General features: G+C 33.4%; 1 protein-coding gene across 3 annotated transcripts in view; it reads right to left on the bottom strand.

The window, feature by feature from the left end:
- KIZ (kizuna centrosomal protein) overlaps positions 1-24,128 on the bottom strand; it is a 163,191-nt gene that overhangs the window by 123,346 nt on the left and 15,717 nt on the right. For all 3 annotated transcript variants that reach the window (XM_044663435.1, XM_044663437.1, XM_044663436.1), the window contains exon 4: positions 7,441-7,530. In XM_044663435.1, coding sequence (XP_044519370.1) covers positions 7,441-7,530 — 90 coding nt within the window. The remainder of the gene's footprint in view (positions 1-7,440; positions 7,531-24,128) is intronic.

The following is a 24,128-nucleotide window of genomic DNA, read 5'->3' as shown; positions in this document are numbered from 1 at the left end:
GAAAGAAAGAGATTATAGGGGTCCCTTTGCTAGCACTAGGTGCAAGACTGTTGAATTGCCCATTTGGGGATCCAGCTAACAGTTTAGTTTAACAGTCCAGGGGTGAAGAGGAGCACTAACACAATAGAGTTTGTGGCCAAAGGAAAGTGAGAATCCTGATCACGGTTCTATGAGAACAAAACACAAACTTGGTAAGACAACAAAGTCAAAACTGAAAAACTCAAAATCTCAACAAAAATATGAATTGGTTTCAGGCTCAAAAAGACATCCTGGAAGATCTCAAAAGCAATTTTTAAAAATCAGAGAACTAAAGGAAAAAATAGGAAAAGAAATGAAATTGAAGCAAGAAAATCTTGAAAAAAATTTTAGTCAGCAGCTTGGTAAAGATGGCTCCCCTAAAATGAAGAAAATATTAACATTATAAACAGAATATAAGCCAAATGGTAAAAGAGGCACAAAATTCTACTGAAGAGAATTCCTTAAAAAGGATTTGGCCAAATGGAAAAAAGGTACAAAAATTCAAATAATTGCTTAAAAATAAGAATTGGGCAAATGGAAACTAAAGATTCCATTAGATATTAAAGAACAATAAAATAAAATTAAAAGAATAAAAAAATTAGAAAATGTGAAATATCTTATCAGAAGAACAAGTGGCCTAGACAATAGATTAAGGAGATATAATTTAAGAATTATTTGACTATCTAAAAGCCAAGATCAGAAAAAGAGCCTAGATATAATCTTTCAAGAAATTATCAAGAAAAATTCTCCTGATACTCTAGAACCTGAGGTGAAAATAAAAACAATCTACTCATTACATCCTAAAAGAGGTTCTAAAATGAAAATCCCAGGAATATATTATAGCAAAATTCTAGAGCTCCCAAGTCAAAGAGAAAATATTGAAAGCAACCAGAAAGAAACAATTCAAATAAGGTGGAGTCACAATAAGGATAGCATGAAATTTCAAAACTTCTACATTAAAGACCTGGAGGGTTTGAAATATGACATACTACAGGGCAAAAGAGGTAGGATTACAACAAGGATCACCTACCCCACAAAACAAAGTATAATCTTTCAAGAGAAAAAAATGAATGTTCAATGAAATAGAGGACTTTCAAGCATTACCAATTAAAAGAAACAAAAAAAACAAAAAACAACCCAGAGCTGAACAGAAAATATAATTCTCAAATACAAGACTCAAGAGAAGCACAGCAAGGTGAACAAGAAAATGAAATCATAAAAAATTCAATAAGGTTATTAAACTGTTTGCATTCCTTCACAGAAAGATGATACTTTCAGCTCCTAAGAACTTTATCATTATTAGGGCAGTTAGAAAGAGTATACATAAAAGAGCATGGGTATGAGTTGAATATAATGAGATTTATCTAAGAAATTAAAATAAAGGAGTAAGAAAGAGGAATGTATTGTGAGAAGGGGGAAATGAGAAGTAGAATAAAGCAAATTATCTGACATAAAAAAGGTGTAAAAGAGCTTTTATGGTACAGGGGAAGATAAAGGAAGTGGAGAAGGAAGCTTGAACCTTATTCTCACTTGAACTGACTCAAAAAAAGAGTTCAGCTGCATATAGAAATCTATCTTACCCTACAAAAAAACAAGAGAGGAAGAGGATTAGAGAAGGAGGATGCTTTATAAAAAGAAGGGAAGATTAGGAGAAGTGGTAGTCAGAAGCAAAACATTTTGAGGATGGACAAGGTAAAAGGAGAGAGAGAACAGGATAAAAGAGGAGGGAAACGGGATGGAAGGAAATACAAGGTTAATAATCATAACTGTGAAAACATTTTTAGAGCAAGTTTTTCTGATAAAGGCCTCATTTCTCAAATATATAGAGAACTGAGTCAAATTTATAAGAACACAATTGATAAATGGTCAAAGGACATGAGCAGGTAGTTTTCAGATAAAATGATCCAACCTATAGTCATGTTAAAAATACTCTAAATCACTTTAAAAAAAAAAACAAAATAAAAAAAAACCTTACTTTCAGTCTTGGAATCAATATTAAGTATTGATTCCAAGACAGAAAAGCAGTAAAGGCTAGTCAAATGGAGTTAGGTAATTTGCCCAGGGTTACACAGCTAGGAAGTGTCAGAAGCCAGATTTGAATTCAGGATCACCAATCTGCAGGCCAAGTTGCTCTATTCATTGAGTCTTCTAGCTGCCCCTTCCAAATAATTTTTCACTAGAGAAATGCAAATGAAAGTAACTCTGAGGTACAACCCCATACCCATCAGATTGATTAATATGATAGAAAAGGGAAATGACAAATGTTGGAGATATGGGAAAACTAAAATACTAATACATTGTTGAGGGAATTGTGAACTAATCCAACCCATTCTGGAAAACAATTTGGAACTATGTCCAAAAGAATACTAAATTATGTATATCCCATGACACCTAGCAATACCACTACTATGTCTGTATGCCCAAGAGACAAAAAAAAACAAAAAAGAAAAAGAAAAGGAACTATATCTATCAAAATATTTATAGGCACTCATTTTGTGGTGGCAAAGAATTGGAAATTGAGGACATGCTCATCGACTGGGGAATGGCTGAATAAGTAGTGATGATTATGATAGAATACTATTGTTTTATAAGAAGTAACAAACAAGATGCTTTCAGAAAAACTTGAAAAGAATTACATGAACTGATGCAAAGTAAAATTAGAAGAACCAGAAGAACACTGTACATAGAAACGGCAATATTATATAATGATCAACTGTGAATAACTTTGCTCTTCTCAGTAGTAAAATGATCTAAGATAGTTCTGAAGGACTTTTGATGAAAAATGCTATCCACCTCCAGAAAAAGAACTGATAGAATTTGAATGCATATCAAAGCATACTTAAAAACAAATGATTTTATTTTCCTTGCTTTCTTTTGTTTGTTTCCTCTTTCACAACATGACTAATATGAAAATAAGTTCTGCATGACTGCATATATCAAATTGCTTGCCTTCTCACGGAGGGAGGAGGGAAGGTAGGAAGAGAGAATTTGGAATGAAAAATTTTTAATGACTATTAAGAATTGTTTTTACATATAATTGTGGAAAAATTAGTAAATATATATTTTTTTAAAAAGACAATGATCCATGACAGTTCCAAAGGACCCATAATGAAAAAATGCTATCCACTTCCAGAGAAGCCTAATGAACACTGAATACAAACTGAGGCATATTTTTCACATTTTCTTTATTTTTTGTTTAACTTGTATATTCTTTTACAGCATGACTAATATGGAACTATGTTTTGCATGACAAAAAAAGTGAAATGCAAACTTTACCAAAATAATGTAAAATAAAGAGAAAGATTTCTCTGCCTTCTGCTAAATCATTCTAAATTCTAAGCATAAGGGAAACAGACTGATTACTCCCCTTCCAAAAAAGTAATTAAGATTCCCTTAGCACTGTGCTGAATTATTTCCTGTATATCTTCTACAGACATATACCATACAATTTTAGTTTTTAAAGAAACTTATATTGGAAATAGGGAGATACACATTTTTTCATACACCTATAAAAAGTATTTCTTTACACTGATTATTTAATACCCCCAGTGGTTCCTTATTCATTATTAACCATGAATTCCTAAGACATACAGTGTCTTCTCATTCCTACTATTTAAACAAAAAGCTATGAGGTCATAGGTAAAGTATCCATCTAAAAGATTCCCTCCTTTTACACTGGTCCTGGAGAGAAAGTAATGTCCCTTTACAGACGCTGGTTCCCAAAATTGCTCCCTTTAACCTGTGACTTCATGTGTCTCACATGATATATATATCGCAGAAGTCAGGAAATACTGACAAAAATCTCTTAATCCAAGCAAGGAAGATAGATTTCTTTCTATAAACAATAAAAGACCAAGATCCTGACTTTTTGCTGCTCTGAAATTTGAGGTAACTTTTGGTACTAACTGTGGGCTCAAAGCCATAGATTTCTAATAGGCATAGAGAAATATCTACAATTACTCACATACTCTGAGGCTCTGAAGCAATGGTTTTCCTGAGCATCTGATGCCAAGAACCAGCTAACTATATCTAAAATTTCATTCTAACACGTTTTCAAATATATTAAGTTATTTTCCATTTTCTGGTATGGTTGTGGATTTGCCAAAAAGGGCAAACATTTAAGAAGCATTTGTTGCGAAGTAACAATATGCCTCCCCAAATAATCAGTCTCAAACAATGTTTTCTTCCTTTAACCTAAGTTCTCTTTCTCTTCTTTATGCCCAAGTTATCCTGGTTACCATCCTGAAGACAAATAAGATTAAATTGCTGCACTAAAGAAGACTATAATCTAATCTCAGCTACAACATATTCACAAATAATAATATAAGGCAGAATATGATAAATTCCATGCAAGAAGTATAAATTAATATAAAAATTTAGAAAAAGGAGAAATTACTTCCAGTTTCTTACAGCAGCCTAATTGAAGTATTCATCTCTGTAGATGATTTGCACTTTCTTGCTTCTGAGCCTTTGCCTAAGAACATCTGAGTCCTTCATCCTTCAATGCTCAGCTCAAATACAATCTTCCTTAAAGCTTCCCCCACTGACCTCCACTAGAAGTATACTTTCATTCCTAGAAACTTTTAAAGCTCTTTCTACCACTCATAGCATTACTCACATACTACTTTGGAGGGTAGTTCATCTACTTGAATATAAGCTTCTTGGGGAAAAGGACTGTATCATATTTACTATTATATTCCCAACAGTATTTCTTACAGTATCATATGAATTCTTTTTCTAGACTTGAGTTGAAGTAGTGAGGTTTTATACTGGGCCTTGAAAACAGTGAATTGTAGACTCTGATAACAAGCTAATTGATATGGCTATTCAAATGAGTCTAAAATTTAAGCTATAGAGCATAATCTGTATTATAAGAAATTGTTCAGAAATTAATAAACCACAAGGATGTCATGCAGATGTTGTGTGGCATTTAATGGATGGAAAGCCAAACTTAAAGTCAAGAAGGCCTAGATTCAAGCCCTGCTTCTGACACATATTGTATTGGCTTTCCTTGGTGAAGTATCCTAACTTCTCAGTTCCTCCAGACAAAGACTTTTAAGTTGTAAAGAAACGACAGACTTGCATTAGTGAAAGATGTTTCCTTACTAGGAACTCTACGCCAGTGTTGGCGAACCTTTTTGAGATCATGTGACCAAAATCCAACTTCAAGCTGCCTATGAGCCCTCCACACGACCCCACAGAGTGGAGGGTGGAAGTGCTCACACATTCAACTGCTGGGCAGAGGGGCAGAGCATGTGAAAAATATCCTCAGGTGCTGTGGAGAGAGGGAAGAGAACAGTCCCCTCCAGCACACCCCACCACATGTGCCACACTTTCCCCAACATGGTCAATGAAATCAAAGATCTAGTCTCTATCCCAAAAAATGAATTATGCCATCAAATATATTTAATTTTAAATCTGTGTCCAATTTTACAAGATAAATTATAAATTTATTTACAAAGTTAATATAGCTCAATTCTTATTTTGGCTCAGAATTCTAGGATTAAACAATTAAAAGAATTTTAGAGAAGATACTCTCAAATATAAATAAAAACCAATCTATTCTAACTATAACAATATATATTTTTTTAAACCCTTGTACTTTCGGTGTATTGTCTCATAGGTGGAAGAGTGGTAAGGGTGGGCAATGGGGGTCAAGTGACTTGCCCAGGGTCACACAGCTGGGAAGTGGCTGAGGCCGGGTTTGAACCTAGGACCTCCTGTCTCTAGGCCTGACTCTCACTCCACTGAGCTACCCAGCTGCCCTATAACAATATTTTAAAGGATGTTAACACGTTTGATTTGTTCCCAAACAAGTAAACCTACAATAACTTGTTTCCAGTTCTTTAAAGGATATATGTAAGAAATCAATTAAATGATAAGTATTTATTAAGCAATTACTCTTTGTCAGGTACTGAACTAAGAGTTGAAGAAAAGACAAAAAACAAAAACATTTTGTGTAGGCTAAAAATTCAAGATTGCAAATAGAAAAACCACCCCATATTTTAAGTGTCAACGACACTGCAATACTAAAAATCCATGTATCAAGAATGGTCAAGAAGAAATAAAATGATTTAGATTTAAAACATGTCAATTATTTCATGGTCAAATGCAATGCCAAACAGGAAAACCTGCTCAATAGTTCAGGAGGCCAGTACTACATATCCTATTTTGTGTACATCTAATGTAATATGAATCATTTGTCATTAAAGGCCTTTTTAGACAGGTCAAGGTTGCTGGAGTTCGTTGCTTTGTATCTTATAGTTTAAAGAATGCTCTAAATTCAATGTTTTTAACTTTTTAATCTATGGGGAAAGGAAAAAAAAACTTCCTATAAACTGAGATTAATGCCTGCTAATGCACTGAAGAAAGAAAAACTGAAACCTTCCCTCTACTATAAAAACAAAATAGTGTGGCCTCTGTTTCTTTTCTGATAAGAGTCTTAAATACCAAACAGTTAACTGCATAATAACATTTACTGGCAGCCAGGCAGCCTGCTTAGCAGATATATAAAGCAGGTAAAAGGAGAAAAAGTTAATTTCTTGGCTGAATGATTCCATCGGTAGCTATAGGGCAAACTAGAAAGTCTTTTAGTAAAGTAGCAGTTGATTCTTCTATCAATCTGCAGCACACATACTCTTCCAAGGAATGCATTAAATATGAAAATCATATCCCGTTATCATCTGTTTCCAGCTTTCAGCCCAGTAAGCTTTTCTTAATGAATGCTGTAGCCTAAGGGACAAGCATGCTGTTGGCTTTTCTGAATAATGGAGTGATGCTACCATTTTTGCTTATTACAATATCGACTAGCTGAGGGGGTTTCACACATAGTCACAAGTGACTACTCTTGCCAGCATGCTCCAAGTTATTACAAGATGTTTTTAGACATTTCATCTAAAAGAGCTTTACTGCTTTTAGTGAAGAAAACATCTATGGTCTTGAACTGTATCATTTATATGGAGATAGGAAGAAGGATTAGAAGCCTGCATTACAGCAGATATATAGCAGAATATATTTAAGTATTCCTTGTCAATCTTTTTGTCTGTTGCTTAGATATGCAATCATTTTTTCACTTCTTCTGTGAAAAATGTCAAAATGTACAAAATTATAAATACAAAACAAGCATCAAAACAACACATTTTGTTTACTTTTCATTTAGAATGCATTTCAGAATTTATAAAACCATTCTTTTCTAGCAAAATCAAAAGGTAAACCAGAAGACATTGTTTTTCTTTCTTTTATTTTTGTTCTTTATGTTAACAGAATTGTCTTTCAGTAAATCAGTCATTTAAATTGTTTCATTTGAGATTTAGTCAAAATGTATTTTGCAACAAAATTATTTTTACTAAAATCTTCATTTTAAATTATTAGTACTTCAGAAATCATTAAGATAAAAGTTATTTATTTTAACTTTTTAAGTACCTTTTCATCATTGTCTTGAAGTATGCCTTTCTTTCCCAGGTTATTTTTTGTCAATAGATGCATCTTCTTGATTTGAGTTTCATATTCCTTCTAAATACAAAAAAAGCCAATACTAAAAATCTTGTGTTGAATGTTATGATCAATAAATAGCTATTTTATCAGTTCTTTATAGTACAGAAAATGAAAGCTTATTGTTGTCAGAAATTCTTATCTCAGAAAATTAATGATATCAAACAACATGTAAGGTTCCAAGAATTCATGAAATCACAATTTATAGAAGTTATCTATTCTAATCTCCTCATTTTACAGATGAGGAGCCCATTTCATAAAATTTTATATGCATTTCCACTCTAAAAAAAGTTTACTGAGTTTTCTGTCATCACTTAAAAAAGTAACTAAAACTTTGATATAAGAAGCAGCTGAAGATGATAAATTTGTTTGGGGATCATATAAAAAAAACTAGTGGCTATCTTTTCAGTAAGTTTGGCTTTGTATCAAATAAAAAATTCGGTCCTGTCTATATTCTATGATGCCATATCAAATGTTTGATACTGCATAGCCAAAGCTATATAGCAATTGCCTTCTTATCCACAAACTTATATTTTATTGCACTATTTTACAATAAAGCGGAAGCATAAAGTATAAGTTTGCTAATATAAATAACTACAGAAAGACATCTTAGTCGCTAATACATTTCTAATTAAAGTGAAATAATCAGATTTCTGCTTAAAGACAGGGCAAAAGAGCATTGCTTCAGTATGTCATTAATTAAAATCTTAAAACATAATTCAAGACTGTAGTCCTTTATAAACATATAGCAAAACATTAAAAAAAATTAGCTATACTCCATTACAATTAAAATATATATGTCTATGTATATATATATATGTGTGTGTATATATATATCTGACTGATAAACAACAAAGCTTATATCTCAGATTTTAATCTAATAAAGGACAAAATCTATACCTTATTTTCAAATATAAAATAGGTAATAATGTCTGAAATAGATTTGGTTCCTTGAAATATTTTAGTTCATCTCCTTCCCCATTTTGTTGAAACTTTAAAAAAATTTAAAGAATGCTATGAATATAAAAGAAATTAATAACCTCAAGTGTATATCATTTTTAGATTTCCAAAACAATTACAATTTTTAAAAGAACTAACCAAGAGGAAGAAGATTTTTTAAAAAGGCAACTAAGGAAAGAGAATTTACTTCTTGAGATACAGTAATTATTAATTTACTTCTTGAGATACAGTAATTATTAATTTACTTCTTGAGATACAGTAATTATTACTTCAAACATATTACTTAGTTTTCTTAGCACATATAGCTAAAAATGGATATCCCGTACAGATTTAAAAGATATTTTTAAAAGAAAAATACTAAAAATAAGCATGTAATAAAATTGTGTTGGTCAAAAAGGACTTTCTTATTTACTTCCATACAGAAAATTTTACCTACTTTATGACCTTTAAATTTAGTTATAGTCATTTCTATAAACCTTACTATATGCACACTGGAATCATGCCAATTTTTTACCTTCTCTGTTCAACCATTTCTGAGTAGTAATTGCCAAAGACAGTGTCTATTCTCAATAGACAAGTGTTTTATGCAACTCATTCTACCCTACTAAATGTAAACTGATGGCAATACAAGGACTTGAAAATGGGGGTAGAAAAGCACATACAGAAGTCCAGTTAGAATTGATATCAATGCATTTGAAAGATTTACTGAATGGTAGGTACTTTTTTTTTTCTAAATTAACATAATAAATAGAAATTATACATTTTGAACCAGAATTGATGACTAGTAGAAAATGTGATTTTCCACTCTGAAGAACAGAGCTCCTACAAAAATTCTTTACTATTTCCCAGCCTTGTGATTTGCACACACAATAAAGGTAGCATAGTAGTATAAAGGACAAAAGGCCCCTTCTGACACAAAGTGGCTGTATGAACTTATACAAGTCCCTTAACTTCTGGGGACGAAGGCAGCTCTCCAACAACTCTCAGGTGGCAAAACAGTTGCAGATCTGTATTATTAGGAGTTATATCAATGAGTAGTGATATAACAGGTTCAGATAAAGATAGATAAATGAGACTGAGAGAGAGACTTATTATCCCAAAAGTCTTAGTGCATTTTTAAACTATTAAAATGTATAATTCAGTACCAATTCTCAATAATTCAAAAAAATCACCATATTATTATTCACTGGATTATATAATATTTGGATTTATATTTCTATATTTATAAGTTGTAATAACAACTCAATATATGTCCCCCTTCAGCTAGTTAGTAAGTTATTTTTCAAATTAACTTTACTAATTAACTAATGAATATGTAACATATTCATACATAGAATATAATCAATGCTGTATACTTGACAGCAATCCTTCCAAAACCTTTTCTACTCGAGCCCTGAGCATCAGATGAAATTTCAGGGGCCACATTCTTATTTGCCTAAATTTGAAAACTATCTCATTTTCTCAATTTTTCTCCATTCAGGTATCATAGCTTTTATTAATTTTATTTTCATAGTATCTTAATGAAGCTCCTCTCTCTCCACAAAAAGCAGCCCACTCTACTTTCTTTCCTTCCAATATATTTCCATCAGGCCATATTCCTTACTATTAACTCTCACTACTTTGGGTCTCAAATTATTTCTGTCTATACAGTATCTTCCAATCCCAAACACATCCATAAATAATCTCTCAAATGTTATTTTGCAAAATATAGCTTTAATAAAATCCAGGTTATTAAAATGACCCAGAAGGTAACATTATAACTGATATTATTTATGTAAACTTTTTAGCTTGCACACTAAACAGAGTATTTTGCTAGATACACACTAAGTCTGATTATACAACTTTTCCATTCCATTCATGACTTACTACTAAAAAATACATTAATACAGTACAATATGAAGACTATATACATAAACTTAAATGTCTAGCAAGTTTTTAGACTAGTGCATCTAAAATAGCTTTCCTTTAGGTAATGCTTTTCTAAAGGCTAACAAAAAATTCTGTTTCTGACAGAATCACTAGTGTTATCCGACCATTATTGATCATTCTATTCATTGTAATTATATCCTCAGCATCTAGCACAGTGACTGGTACATAATAAGTGCTAGTGTTTAATAAATGCTAATGATTTGGTATCTTAATTTCTTTCAATTAACTATTGTTTTTTCCTCATTATTTATTAAAAACAGTCCTTCATTTTATCACACCTCCTCTTTTCCTTAACTATATCTACCATCATCCTATAATGAATAGATAATTAGACTTAAAGAGTCAGGAAGACCAGAATTCAAATCTTTCAGACACTAACTAGAGGTTTGATCCTAGGCAAGTCACTTTAACTCTCTACATATCAGTCTCCTCATTTGTTAATTGGATAGACTGATCTAAATGGCTTCTGAAATTACTTTTAACTCTATATGGTCCCTGTGATCTCTGTGTTCATTCTATTTCTGCTTCCTCATATTCATACTTCATGATCAACTCTCAATAATCACTATATAACTGTTCACTGTATTTTATATTTGTATAATTCTACATTTATAAATTTTGATAACCACTGAATGTGTATGCCCCTTCAGTAAGTTATTAATGTTATTTTGAGTATACTTTCCAAATTAACTAAACATATTATTAAGAGATCAAAAGTACTATTAAAATTTGATATATATACAGTTATAATTATAAGGAGAAGAATCATAATGATTTCATTTTCTTAGTGCCTCAGTTGCATTTATTGGTAATTTATTGTTACTGAAAATGTGTGTGCCTCACAGAAATTTTGTTGCTATAGATTTTAACTTCCTGTGAGGGAAAGTATAAATTCTCCTGAAGTCAGGAGTCAAAGTCATTTTTGTACCACAATGTATAGCTGGCATAGTGCCTTGCATGAAGTAAAGGTTCAATAAACATTTGCTGAATTTGGACTGAGGATATAAACAGCAACAGGAATAACAGCAATAAAACCCCAATAAATAAGCAGGAAATTAGTCCAGGAGAAGTCCTAAAAACAAATAGGATAATTCTGTTACAATCTTGTTAAAGTTATAGCCATTTTAAAACAATTTTTAATCAGAAACATAGGGTTATATGTACCATCATATTTCATGTTTTTGTTCTTTTTATTTTCTTTTACCTATAAATGAAAATTAAAGTAAAATGAATTTAATTTATTAATGAAGTAAGTAAAGAACTTTAAAATTAGTTACAAAGTTGGGAGACAGAGAAGGAAAAACTTTTAACACTATTCCTCACTCTAGTTTCAACTTTTATTATTTCTCTTAGGTCTGTTCTTCCATCATATCACTAGCAAGTAGGTAATTGCAGTGTTTATTTGACTAGATTAAAAAAGACACTTTAAAAATCAGATAGACCAATTTCCAAGTGAAATGGAATTCAACAAATATTAATAAATACCTATTATGTGCAAGGAACTATGATATGCATGAAGTGGTGAATAAGTAGGCCTTCCCCTTAAGAACTTAGTTTATCTACAAGGAAGAAAAAGATAAGTTCACAAATAAATATAATACAAAGTATGTTTAAGTGTTTAAGAGAGGTACAAAGAAGGTATGATGTCTTCAAAACACATCAGTGAAATGGTATATAGATATAACTAAGAAATTACAACATTTTTTTAAACACTAAAAAATTATTCCAGCTTATTTATGCATGAAGCATTTAGATTAAGGAAAATGAATGTCAGCTATTATTTAAGAAATAACAACAGAATCATGGGATATTACTCACTAGCTTGCATATATAACCAGTACTCTTAGCAGAAGACAAAGTTAGAGCCACCATAGTCATGATTAAAAATGTCAAGATCAATATCATCTGGAGATTCACTTATTTAACATTGTTTATATTCTTGAAAAGCAGAGAAAAATCTCTCTTTTTACAGACTCGAAAAAGAATAGAGTATAACCAACGAAAATTTTTAATTACTATGTTTTAATGGCTCTACAACAATATTCTAATTCTAAAAGACAATAACTAGGAGACAGTAACTCATATTAGGCAGAGCTCTGGGAGTTTCAACAATTTCTCTTGGGAAGCTTTGCTAATTTTAGTGTTTCACATCCCTATTAACTGTATGCTTTTTTTTGATGCTAACCCTATTTCCCTTAGTTTCCCCATTTTTAAAACGAGCTGGAGAAGGATATCACAAACCTCTCCAGTATCTTTGCCAAGAAAACCCCAAAGTGGGTGACGAAGAGTCAGACATGACTAAAACAAAATGAATAACAACAAATCTACTAAGTTTTTTTCACTGATGTTTTTGGTGGAACTCAAATAGATACTCATTTATCCATATAACAAAACAACTTTTTATGTATCTGAAGGCAAAGTGGGCATAATGGATCAAGCATTGGACTCAGAATCAAGAAGACCTAAATTTTAATCTGATCTCAGAAACTTACTAGTAATGATCCTGAGCAAGTTACTTAACTACCCCTGGCCTCCATTTCATCATCAGAAAAATGGGGATAATTATAGTATTTCCTTCATAGAATTGTCATAAATATAAAATAAGATCAAATATGTAAAGACATTTGCAAAACTAGACATAGAAATGAGTCATTATTACCTAAAATCTAAAGCTATGACTATATGAAATCATACAACAGAAAAACTTTTTTAAAAAGCAAATCTCTGAATGTTTCTAAATATTTGGACTACTTATAGAGAATACATAGCTTTTAGCTGGAATTTTCAATACTTTTGCAAAATGAGGCTGTAGCTATGTAGAACTACTATTTACCATCTACCTCTTAATTCAGAATAACTCATAAAAATAATAATATGACTTTTTTTAAAACCCTTACCTTCCATCTTAGAATCAATACTATGTATTGGCTCCAAGACAAGAGTGGTAAGGGCTAGGCAATGATGGTTAAGTGACTTGCCCATGGTCACACAGCTGGGAAGTATCTGAGGCCAGATTTGAACCCAGGACCTTCTCTCTCTAGGCCTGGCTCTCAATCCTCTGACCACCTAGCTGCCCCCTAAATCTTAATTTTTAATCCTACGGACACTTTCTAAAAAATGGCTAACCAATGAAAAGTACATCAAGGAGGATTCTTATAATTCCTATATATTTTGCTACTCTTCAGGGACATGCATCATTTGTAAAGTGCCAAGAAAGAAGAGCCTAGAATAATTATAGGCTTGCAATGCCCAAATAAGTTATTTCAGGTTAAAAAAGAAATCATGACCCACAAAATCAAAAATGAAGGAAAATTTGTTAAGGTTAAGTTGTTCCTCTTTTTCTCCCCCCCTTTGCCACCAAAACTACTATATTCTTTAACTAGAACCAAAAAATTTAGACTTCAATGGCAAGAACATTCAAACAAGACTGTCAACAAGGAAATTCTACTTGTCAAACATATTAGAATCAAAATAAGTAAAGTCTATGTTCAATTCAATTTACTAAGTGTTTGTATAGGTGGCTCTAATGTCAGTCCTCTGTAAATTCAGGTTCAATGTTGGGATAAAATGAGGCACTTGAAAGTCACTGAACAGTCGTTAACAAAAGGAGGTTTCTTTACCCTAACATAATAAGGATAAGCAACAAGGTTAAAGTGCTACTTTGTTCTTCTGGACCCAACTCCTCTCCTTTCCATGTGGAAACCCATCTAGTCATCAGAGCAGATCCTGGGGGAGGACACAGTGACTCAAGAAATCTTCAGAAATCTATTAAGTTAGAGGGTCCCAGACTCTACAAAGTTGGCAAATTTTACACCTGCATGTGACCAGAAATCTGCAACAGGGAAGATGTGTCCTTGGGGGAGTTTGAACTCCTATTAGGAAAATCTAATCCCTGTCAAGGAGCTTTGTAAAAGGAGGGGCCTAGGCCTATCCCATGTTGTGGGTGAGGGCCAATAAACACTGGGTCCTAGCACAGTGTTTATTAAATAGCTACTGTGTCACAGGCACTGTGCCAGGTGATGGGAACACAAAAGCAAAAATGAAAATAATCCCTGCCTCTCAAGGAGCATGCATTCTATTTGGAGAAAAAAAATATGTTCAAAGATAAGTACATTCAAATTAGATACAAAGTAAATAAAAATAACTAGAAAGGGATAGGTGAGGAAAAAAACTTGTATAATAAGGAAACACTTAAGCTGAACTGGGGTAAGGAGGGAAAACAAACAATAATCCAGGAAATAGGATGACTTGCATAATATGAAGTAGGAGAATTTTGCTGAAGCATGAAGAAAAAGTAGTGTATGATCAACCTAGGAGGAGATAAAGTAGTAAGATTGTGAAAGACCTTAAATTCTATGGGGAAATTGCTGCGTTATTTAATATTGTTTGAACTTAGTTTTATGTAGCTAAAAAAGCCCAAAGCTTATCAAAGAGGTCATACTAATCTCGGGGAAGCCAGGTTGCTGCAAGGAATACTTAGATTCCACCTAGGTCTTGTTTTGGGTTTCCAAAATTATACCAAATGTTGGTACTAATCTGCTGTTACATACATCTCAAGCAATTACCTGAGAATTGCTCTTTTCTGGAAACTGCCTACATGCAGTTCATATGCTGGTCCTTTCGTTTAAACTCTCTGTGACTCAGAGAGACTGGAGGAAGAAGCCACCCATTGTTCTGGCTCTCTCTCCTCCACTGAGTGACCTAATAAATTCTTTATAAAATTTTTTTCAGGTTTTCAGGTTTATTCTTCCCTAACAATTATGGTGTCAAAAGTAGAATTACCTAATGGTTGGTCCAAGTCAACCTGAAGTTTTCCAAAAACATAGAAGCTAAGTGATTTCAAGATTAAGCTCAGGTAGGTAAGACTGCCAAAAATGGGATTAAATCAGATATAGTGAGGACCTAGTGAGTGCCCTGGGTTCACGTCAAACATAGTATTTCTCTTTAACCCTCCTATAATACCTGATCTGAGACTAGCTGGCAACTGCCCTGAGATCCTGGCAGACATGGTATTATTATCTAGGACTTGAAAGCAAGGGTTGCCACTTAAACCTCATGATCTGCTAGGGAAGGACTGGTACTGTTTTATCAGATATTTTTATAGTTGATTAAAAAACTCTGATGAACTGTTGGCCCAAAATTAGTTATATACTAGTTCACTTAGGACAACTCCAAATGAATTGGGTAGGCAGCAAAGTGGGCTTTGACTGAGGATTCCACTTCCAAAGTTCTCTTTTATGTACAAAGTCTTATTTACCTTGGAGATTATTGAAGGAAAATACCTGGCTAAGCTATCAAGACTGCCGGAAAAAAATAGCAGAAAGGGAATTTAGAAGACTGGGGAAGATTAATAAAGTCTCATACCTGAAACAACTCTCCTAGCTCTCTCTAAAAAATTGGCAGGGACTTATTCTCACTGTCCTTTTGATTAAACTATCAATGTGATATATAAAGAAAAAAAAACCCTGCAAGATACATTCTCTCTCTGCCTTCAAAGCCTAGGTTGTAATTGCAAAGATAAAATACAGAAAAGAAAGAAAATATTTATTTTGGTTTGTAGAAATTTGTGTCATCATAAGCTAACTAGAGACTAATTTGTAACTGAAATGTAATATTTTATTGTAAACTTTCAAGTTTTGATTTAAAGGTTTTTGAACTGCTGAAATGTCTTAGATTTCAGGGAGGTTTGCATCTTAGATTAAGATTATGGATGAAAAGCACACAAATGGATTATTCTCTCCCATCCCTAGAGTGACTGATGCATTGTTTTAGTAGAAGGTGAATTCACCAACTGGAGAATAAGCAGAACTGAAAATAATATGAAATGATTCAACAGAATTTAATTATTTAGGTAAAAATTAGTAGCAAACTCTCCTAAATTGAAATTGACTATGCATCTTAATAAGTAAAAGTATAGCAATTAATTGGTATTATATAAGGAAATTCATATAAGAAAGATTCAATGGAATGTAAGACTAGATTATGGTTGGGGGAAAAAAGATAAAATAGAGTTAAGAAAAATAGCAAAGATTAAGTGAAGTGAGGAGAGTGTAACAAGAAAGATGTAGTTTTTCTTGCCTTTTGCTTTAGAATCAACACTGTGTATTGGTTCCAAGGCAGAAGAATAATAAGGGCTAGACAAATGGAGTTAAGTGACTTGTCTAAGGTCACAGAGCTAGGAAGTGTCTGAGGCTAGATTTGAAGATAAGACTTCTCATCTCTTAAGCTTGGTTCTCAATCCTGAGCCATGTAGCTGCCCCACCAAAAAAGATGTAGTTTTGAAGTTTGTAGGGCTTTAATCAAAGTCCACTGGAAGGGAGGATGGGGAACAAGAAAGAAAGTTTAAACGAATAAAGATAAGAGGAGAATGAGTAGAACCTTAAAAAGATGGAATCCTTTTGCACTGACACTGTGAATGGAGGGTAATGGGAAATAAAGGTTTAGAGTTTTAGAAAAAGTTTGAGAAGCTTTTGATTCCATTAAGATGATAAGGATGTAAGAAAATTTTGGAGGAATGCCTATTAGCAATTTCTGGCAGACAATACCCTATCAAGTTATAACATCTATCAAATAGAAACTATAGAAATAAATTTGCAATATGTAATTGAGTATAGCTTACTAAAAGTCTGTCCTTGAAAGACCATTAGAAGGGTGTGTTCCAAACCTTAAAGCCTCGGGGGTTCTAAGTAGGCAATGGGGATGTGAGCCTGCCATCAAAAATCTCTGAAAGTCAGCTAACAAAAAAAAAAAAATGGCTCTATAATTGAGGTCCTGGGAGCTAACAGCCCTTGGAAAAACTGAGATTTTTTAATATTATCAATTTTGATTGTAAATCCATATTTGATTTGGCTGAAGATCATCTTGAAACTAAATGATTTCATTTAAAGTCAGATGTGCTCTCCTATTAGGATAATTGCAGTAAATCTGAACTTACTGCCAAATCTGCATGATACTTAGCATTAAGTTGATATGCCTAAAAACTACAGGGTTCAAGAAAATACAAATACAAATCTGTCTTAGATGCTTACTAACTGTGTGACTCTGGGCAAGTCATTTGATTTCTGTCTCAGTTTCTTCATCTGTAAAACAGGAATAACAATAGCACCTATCTCCCAGGATTGCTATGAGGATCAATTGACATAATAATTGTAAAATACTTAGCATAGTGCCTGGTATATAGTAAGTGCCATAAAAATTATCTTTTATTAAGTATAATTCCTTCAATATTGGCTTTTGAGTACAATTAATATAAAATACCACATTGATAGATAGATGAGGTAATTCCTTACAGAAGAGATTCAGAAATACATTCAATTGAATTGATGTTATTTCACTGGCAAAAAGCTTTGTATTATTTTTAATTGCAGGAGGTGATCTGTGGTTTCTTTCAATTTCTATTTTGCCCTCTTGTTCAAGAATATTAGGGCAATTTTCCTTGACAATTTCTCATAATATGATATCTGGATTTTTTTATCATGACTTTCAGGTAGTCCAATAATTCTTAAATTACCTCTCCTGGATCTATTTTCCATTTGTTTTTTCAATGAGATATTTCATATTTTCTTTTATTTTTTCATTCTTTTGATTTTTGTTTTATTGTCTCTTGATGTCTCATGAAGTCAATAGCTTCTATTTGCCCAATTCTAATTTTTAAAAAATGAATTTCTTCCAAGACCTTTTGATCCTCCTTTTCCATTTGGTCCATTTTACTTTCATGGAATTCTTTTCTTCATTAGATTGTCTTTTTCCATTTGACCAATTTTGCTTTATAAGCTGTTATTTTCTTTTTGCATTACTTTCATTTCCTTTTCCCATTTTCCTTCCATCTTTCTTATTTGATTTTTGAATTCCTTTTTGAGTTCTTCCAGTGCCAGAGACCAATTCCCATTTTTCTTAGATATTTCACATATGGTTGCTTGGATCTCACCATCTCCTACAGACTCTGTGCTTTGCTCTTTGTCACCACAGAAAATTTCTATGGTTAGGTTTCTTTCACTGTTTGCTCATTTTCCCAACACCTGTGGACTGAGAGTTCTGAAAACTTCTGATTCTGTTTTCTCTGCTGATGGCTTTCTGGACTTAGCACTGTGAGCTATTTTGCCCTGGGTCTAGGGCTTCACCAATACTTACAGGCTTGAAAAGTCCAAGCTTTATGGAATTCTGGGCCTCACTGTAGGCTGGTGGCAGGGCTTGGGACTTTAAGGGGTGGGCCTGGAATGTGGGTACTCTGTTGTTGGTACAGGCAGGCACGTCAGATCCCAAAGTTGGCCTATGCTCAGGCTCAGAACCTGGTGCAATAGGTGGTGGATGGTTGGCCAGCACTCATGTATGCAGTTTTACTTCAAGTTCTTCCTTATTCTGTGAAAATTGACTCTCTCTGCTTACCTTTTAAGTTGTTTTCTGCAGGAAAGCCCCCACTCCAGTCTTATTATTGGTTTTTGACTCCTGTCATTTTGAGACGCTTTTTAAAGGTTGGTTTGGAAAGATTCTAAGAGCAGATTCATCTTTCCCTGCTACTAAGCAGCTATCTTGGCTCCATCCCTCCTATGTTATGTTTTAAAATTCATAATATTATTCATGTTATTGTTAGGCTGCTAATATTTCTTGCATTGTGATTTCTGGAAAATTATCACATAAGAAACTGTTAATCTAAAAAATAATACCCAGGGATAATATAATCATTAGAAAATTAACTTCTCTTTTAATCTAGATACTGTTAAATTATAAGAGCTGTTTAAAATGTGACATAATGTTTGAAAATTGTTAAGTATTTATTTGAGTATATTTTACTTTAAAATGGATTAATGGGGACACTTTCTATGTGGGCAGATTCATAATATTTCACCAGCCTTATTGACAGCAAGCTATAATGTTCTAAAGCCATGTTGGTTAACCTATGGCACACATGCTGGAGGGGACTACTCCCCTCCCCCTTTCCACCATGCCTGAGAACATTTCTCACATGACCAGCTCCTCAGCCCAGCAACCCAATGGGAGCACTTTCTCCCTCCCCCATCTGTGGTAAGGTTGGGGAGGGGGGTCCACATGAGACATGAGGGTTGCATTTGGGGCACTTGGTCTCTAAAACGTTGGCCATCACTGTTCTGAAGTAATGAAGTGGTTTGAGAAGAAATTAGGACATCTAAGAGTTGAAGTAAAAGGATTTACAAGTTTCTGTTTTAAAAAAAGGAGTGATTTCTTATCAGATAGATTGTTTGGCCAACTTATGAAAATTATGAAATTGTACCTGAAATAGTCCATAATGAACTTATATCTTTGAGTCAATATAATATCTATAAGCTTTAGATGTAGAGATTTTATTTTTGTCTTAGAGGTTAATAGGGAGTATGGATAGCTGTTAGTCTAGAGATTTATAGCAAGTAGCTAGAGACTGAACTATCTCATGTATTCATTGTATGTGTGAAACTGTAGAATATGATTATTCTTAATTTCTAATGATTGATTTTTGCTCTAGGAGGGCTTCATATTAAAAATGATGAATAGGGTCTTATATGTGTGTTTATTGTTAACTATTTTTACAACAATATGAGAAACATAATAAGCAGTGATTAATGGAACTTGCTATTTGAGGTAAAATCTCCTGGGACTATAATTTGACATTGTTCTGTGTTCTGAGTGTATATACATGTGTGTGTATACAGATATACAAACATACATATATATTTATATTCACACAAATTATGAAAGTAGGGATAAAATGATAGGATAAAATGTAAAAGCCTCAAATTTTAATGGAGCAGTAAATTTTTACTGAGAAAACCACAAGATTAGCCTGCTATCTCTTAAGAATTTGGACAGATGAGTGTACATGTATATGTGTGTGTACATATACATGTGTGTATAATGTGATATTTAAGCTTTGAATATGTTTTTGCAATAAGTTCTCAAAACTGGTTTAAAGATTTTACATATAAAATTGAGTTGATTGTAAAGAACTTTTAAATCATGTTTTTTTTCCCCGTGTTTTAAAGTGTCTGGGGTAATATTTAGAGACAGAAGGAACCATTTTACAAGTCAAGCCCTCATGGGTCTTTTTTAAGATTTCTCCTTCACCTGTAGATGGTATTGTCCATATCAGGTACAGGGTTCTGATTCAAGACAGAAAGGGCAAGTGGTATGTTAACCTGAAATTTTCTGAATTATGTTCCTAAGTTGATGTTCTTCTTATTTGTTGTTAACTAGGTTAGCTCCATAACATTAAACTGGTTTTCACCATATAAACTAGTTGCTAGAAAACCAAATTTAGGCAGTTGTACTAAATTGTTTTTGTTAATGACAGGTGACATTACATATAGGCAGCATTAACTAGAAAATCTCTACAGGTGACTTGGATCTAGAGAAGTAATGTAATAGGTATAGGCTTTAAAAGTTTAAAAGCAGATTTGTGTAAGCATGTTAGGGAAAGCCCTGGCTGGAAGTCATGGACATTCTGTATAGAATGCAGGGGGTAGGGAAGAGAGAGTTGAGCAAGAGACATTGCTGTTCTGTGAGGGGTTCAGAGCAGAAGTGCAATCAGCAGTCCCTATTTGACCTGGGATCTTGGAGAGTGGTGAAGGTTGTGAAGGCTGAAGACATCAATCCTGCAAGTCAACTCTGAGTAGGGAAGAGACCTGTGTTCTGGTGGACAGTTTGCAGACATCTCTCCCTACCTGGTTCACACATCAGCTGTGAAGGAATTGGTTCCTGGTATCTTGAAGACATCTCTGGAACAGTTGTGAGATCCCAAACCCAAGCCCTCTTCCTCAGGCCCTTAGCCAAGCTGTCAAAACCTGGCAGAAGCTAGGTTGGCTAAGGATCTTACCCTTTTGACTCCAGTCCTGGGCAATTAGTCAGAGTTTCACCTAGCCCCCCTCGCCTATCTCCTCATATTACAATTAAACTGTTTCCCTGTGTGTTTTTCTATTTTTTTAAAGTTCTCATTGTATATATTTAATACTTTGAGGTTATTCCAGGCTGGGTGGGGCAGAGTGACAGTTAGTCAGGCTTAACTGCCATTTCTGTCAACGGTCATTCCCCTTATAGTTAAACCTGGTTCTCTGGCCCGTAAGGTCCTACCCATTGTCCCTTCCTGTCTCCTATCCACCCCACTGAACCCACAAATAATATTTGAGTTAATTTCCCTGGTTTTCCTCATAAGAGTAGATACTAGGAGGAGCTCCCTCCAAGTTGCCCTGAGATGAGGCCTATCCCAGAATTTTCAAAGGAAGATGTTTCCAGGGATCACAGGACTACATGACAGCTGGAACTCAAGATGAAATAAATGTCAATTAAATGGAAAATTGGGAATGTGTTACCAGGAACAAGGATATTTGATATTATTTAATATTAATTGTCATTGTTATATTATTTTGGCTTTAATGTTTTGTGGTGTTAATGTCTGCCTTCAAGAGGGATATGCCTAAATTGCTTTTATTTTCTATGGGGAAATGAATTAAGTAACCATGGAAAAATATTTAGAAATATTTGAAAATTTAAAATAAAATAACACAAAAAAGATGAGTGAGGTGGACACTTTCTTTTTAAGTATTTTATTACCAATTGATCAAATGTTTTTATTATTTCCAATAAACAAGCATTTATTAATTTAAAAATGTGTATACCTTTTGACCCACTATTAGATTGATTTCTTGAGGTGATCAGGGAAAAAGAAAAAGAACTAATATGTTCTAAAACATATTTCTATGGTGATAAAGAACTGGAAATTGAAGAGATGCCAATTGAGATCCAGGACAGAAGGTCCTGGATTCAAATTTGGTCTCAAATACTTTCTAGCTATGTGAGTCTGGTCAAATCACTTAATCCTCATTGCCTAGCCCTTACCACTCTTCTGCTTTGGAACCAATACACAGTATTAATTCTAAGATGAAAAGTAAGTGTTTAAAAAAAAAAGGAAATTGAAGGGAGGCCCATCAGTTGGGGAATGGCTAAACAAGTTGTAGCATATGATTGGGATGGAATATTGCTGTGCCTTAAGAAATGATGAATAGGTTAATTTTGGAAAAACATGGAAAAAATATGAAATATTTGAAGAGTGAAATGAGCAACATGATATGCAGGGACAGAAATATTATTTGAAGAATGACTTGTGTACTATGTATGTTTATCTCCAGAGGAAAAAACTGAAAAATAGACATAAGATATAAATAATTTTTGTCAAATGATGTCTTCTCTAATGGGGGAGGGAAGGAGTTGGGGAATTAACTGGATATTTTAATGTAACAAATAAATGAGTATTTAAAAATGTAATATATATATATATAAATGAGTATTTAAAAATGTAATATATATATAAATGAGTATTTAAAAATGTAATATATACATATATTACATTTTAAATACTGATTTATTTGTTACATTAAAATATCCAGTTAATTCCCCAACTCCTTCTCTCTCTCTCTCTCTCTCTCTCTCTCTCTCTCTCTCTATACATATATATANTATCCCGTCCCCAAGATGGCAAGTAATGTGACATAGATATATCTGTTCTATCAGGCAATACATATTTCCATGTCTATTATGTAAAAGAAGACATTGCACTTTCAAGAAAAAATTCCTAAAGTGAAAAAGTATGCTTCGATGTGCATTCATACTTCTTCAGTTCCTTCTATGGTGGTAGAACCGTCCTGAGTCCCTTAGAGTGGTCTTGGATCCTTGCATTGCTGATAAGTCATTGACAATTGATCATCATACAATACTGCTATAACTGAACAACAATTTCATTTAGAAGCCAGTGAATACATATATTTATTTATTTATTTGTTTGTTTGTTTGTTTGTTTGTTTGTTTGTTTGTTTGTTTATTTATTTATTTCACCCATTGTGGGGGAATCAGAACCATTCCTCCTGCAACTTTTAACTGACATTCCTCAGGTAGAAGTAGCAGGGGGAGTTTGGGCTTCACAAAGTGATTTCATTATTTGCTAGTTCCCCTACCTAACTGTGTAAAGGAGGATTTTCCTTTCCTGACAGCTAGTATTCTTAGTTACTTTGTTGATATGTAAATTTCCCCTCTCAAGAAGTCTACTGTGAACATCTAAATGTAGTTAAATTTGTAACCTGATTAAGTTTACCTGAAGTTTCTATTTAACCAAGTTTGCCTCCTTGGGGATATATGTAGCTTTTCTGATTTTGAAGGTATCATGATTTTTTGTGATTGTTGTTGTTTGTTAATCATGCTACTCTTCGTGACCCTGTTTGGAGTTTTCTTGGTGAAGACAATGGAATGTTTTGCCATTTCCTTCTCCTCATTTTATAAATGAGGAATTGAGATAAACAGGATTGAACTCATGAAGATGAGTCTTCCTGACTCCAGTTCCAGCATTCTGTACATTGCCCACTTACTTGTTCAATGGCATTTTTTTATAATACACACAGCCATATGCAGTTTTCCCTGTTGCTGCTTTCAATTTCTCAGAAATCTCCCTATACTGGGTAAATATACTTATTTCCCAATGCAAGTCTAAACCCCCTGATTCATAACCCCTTAGGCTTCCTCAAAATGATTCCTCTGACCAGGGAGAAATTTGTCAGCAATCTGGCCCTTATTCTTCTTTATTTTATTTTTTTTATTTTTTTTAAAAACCCTTACTGTATATTGGATCCAAGGCAGAAGAGTGGTAAGGGCTAGGCAAGTGACTTGCCCAGGGTCACACAGCTAGGCAGTGTCTGAGGCCAGATTTGAACATAGGACCTCCGGTCTCTAGACCTGGC

Source organism: Gracilinanus agilis, chromosome 2 (genome assembly GCF_016433145.1).
Source record: "Gracilinanus agilis isolate LMUSP501 chromosome 2, AgileGrace, whole genome shotgun sequence".
Classification (NCBI taxonomy): Eukaryota; Metazoa; Chordata; class Mammalia; order Didelphimorphia; family Didelphidae; genus Gracilinanus; species Gracilinanus agilis.
Note: the sequence above shows the minus strand (reverse complement) of the source record. Positions and strands in the feature narration are given on the sequence as shown.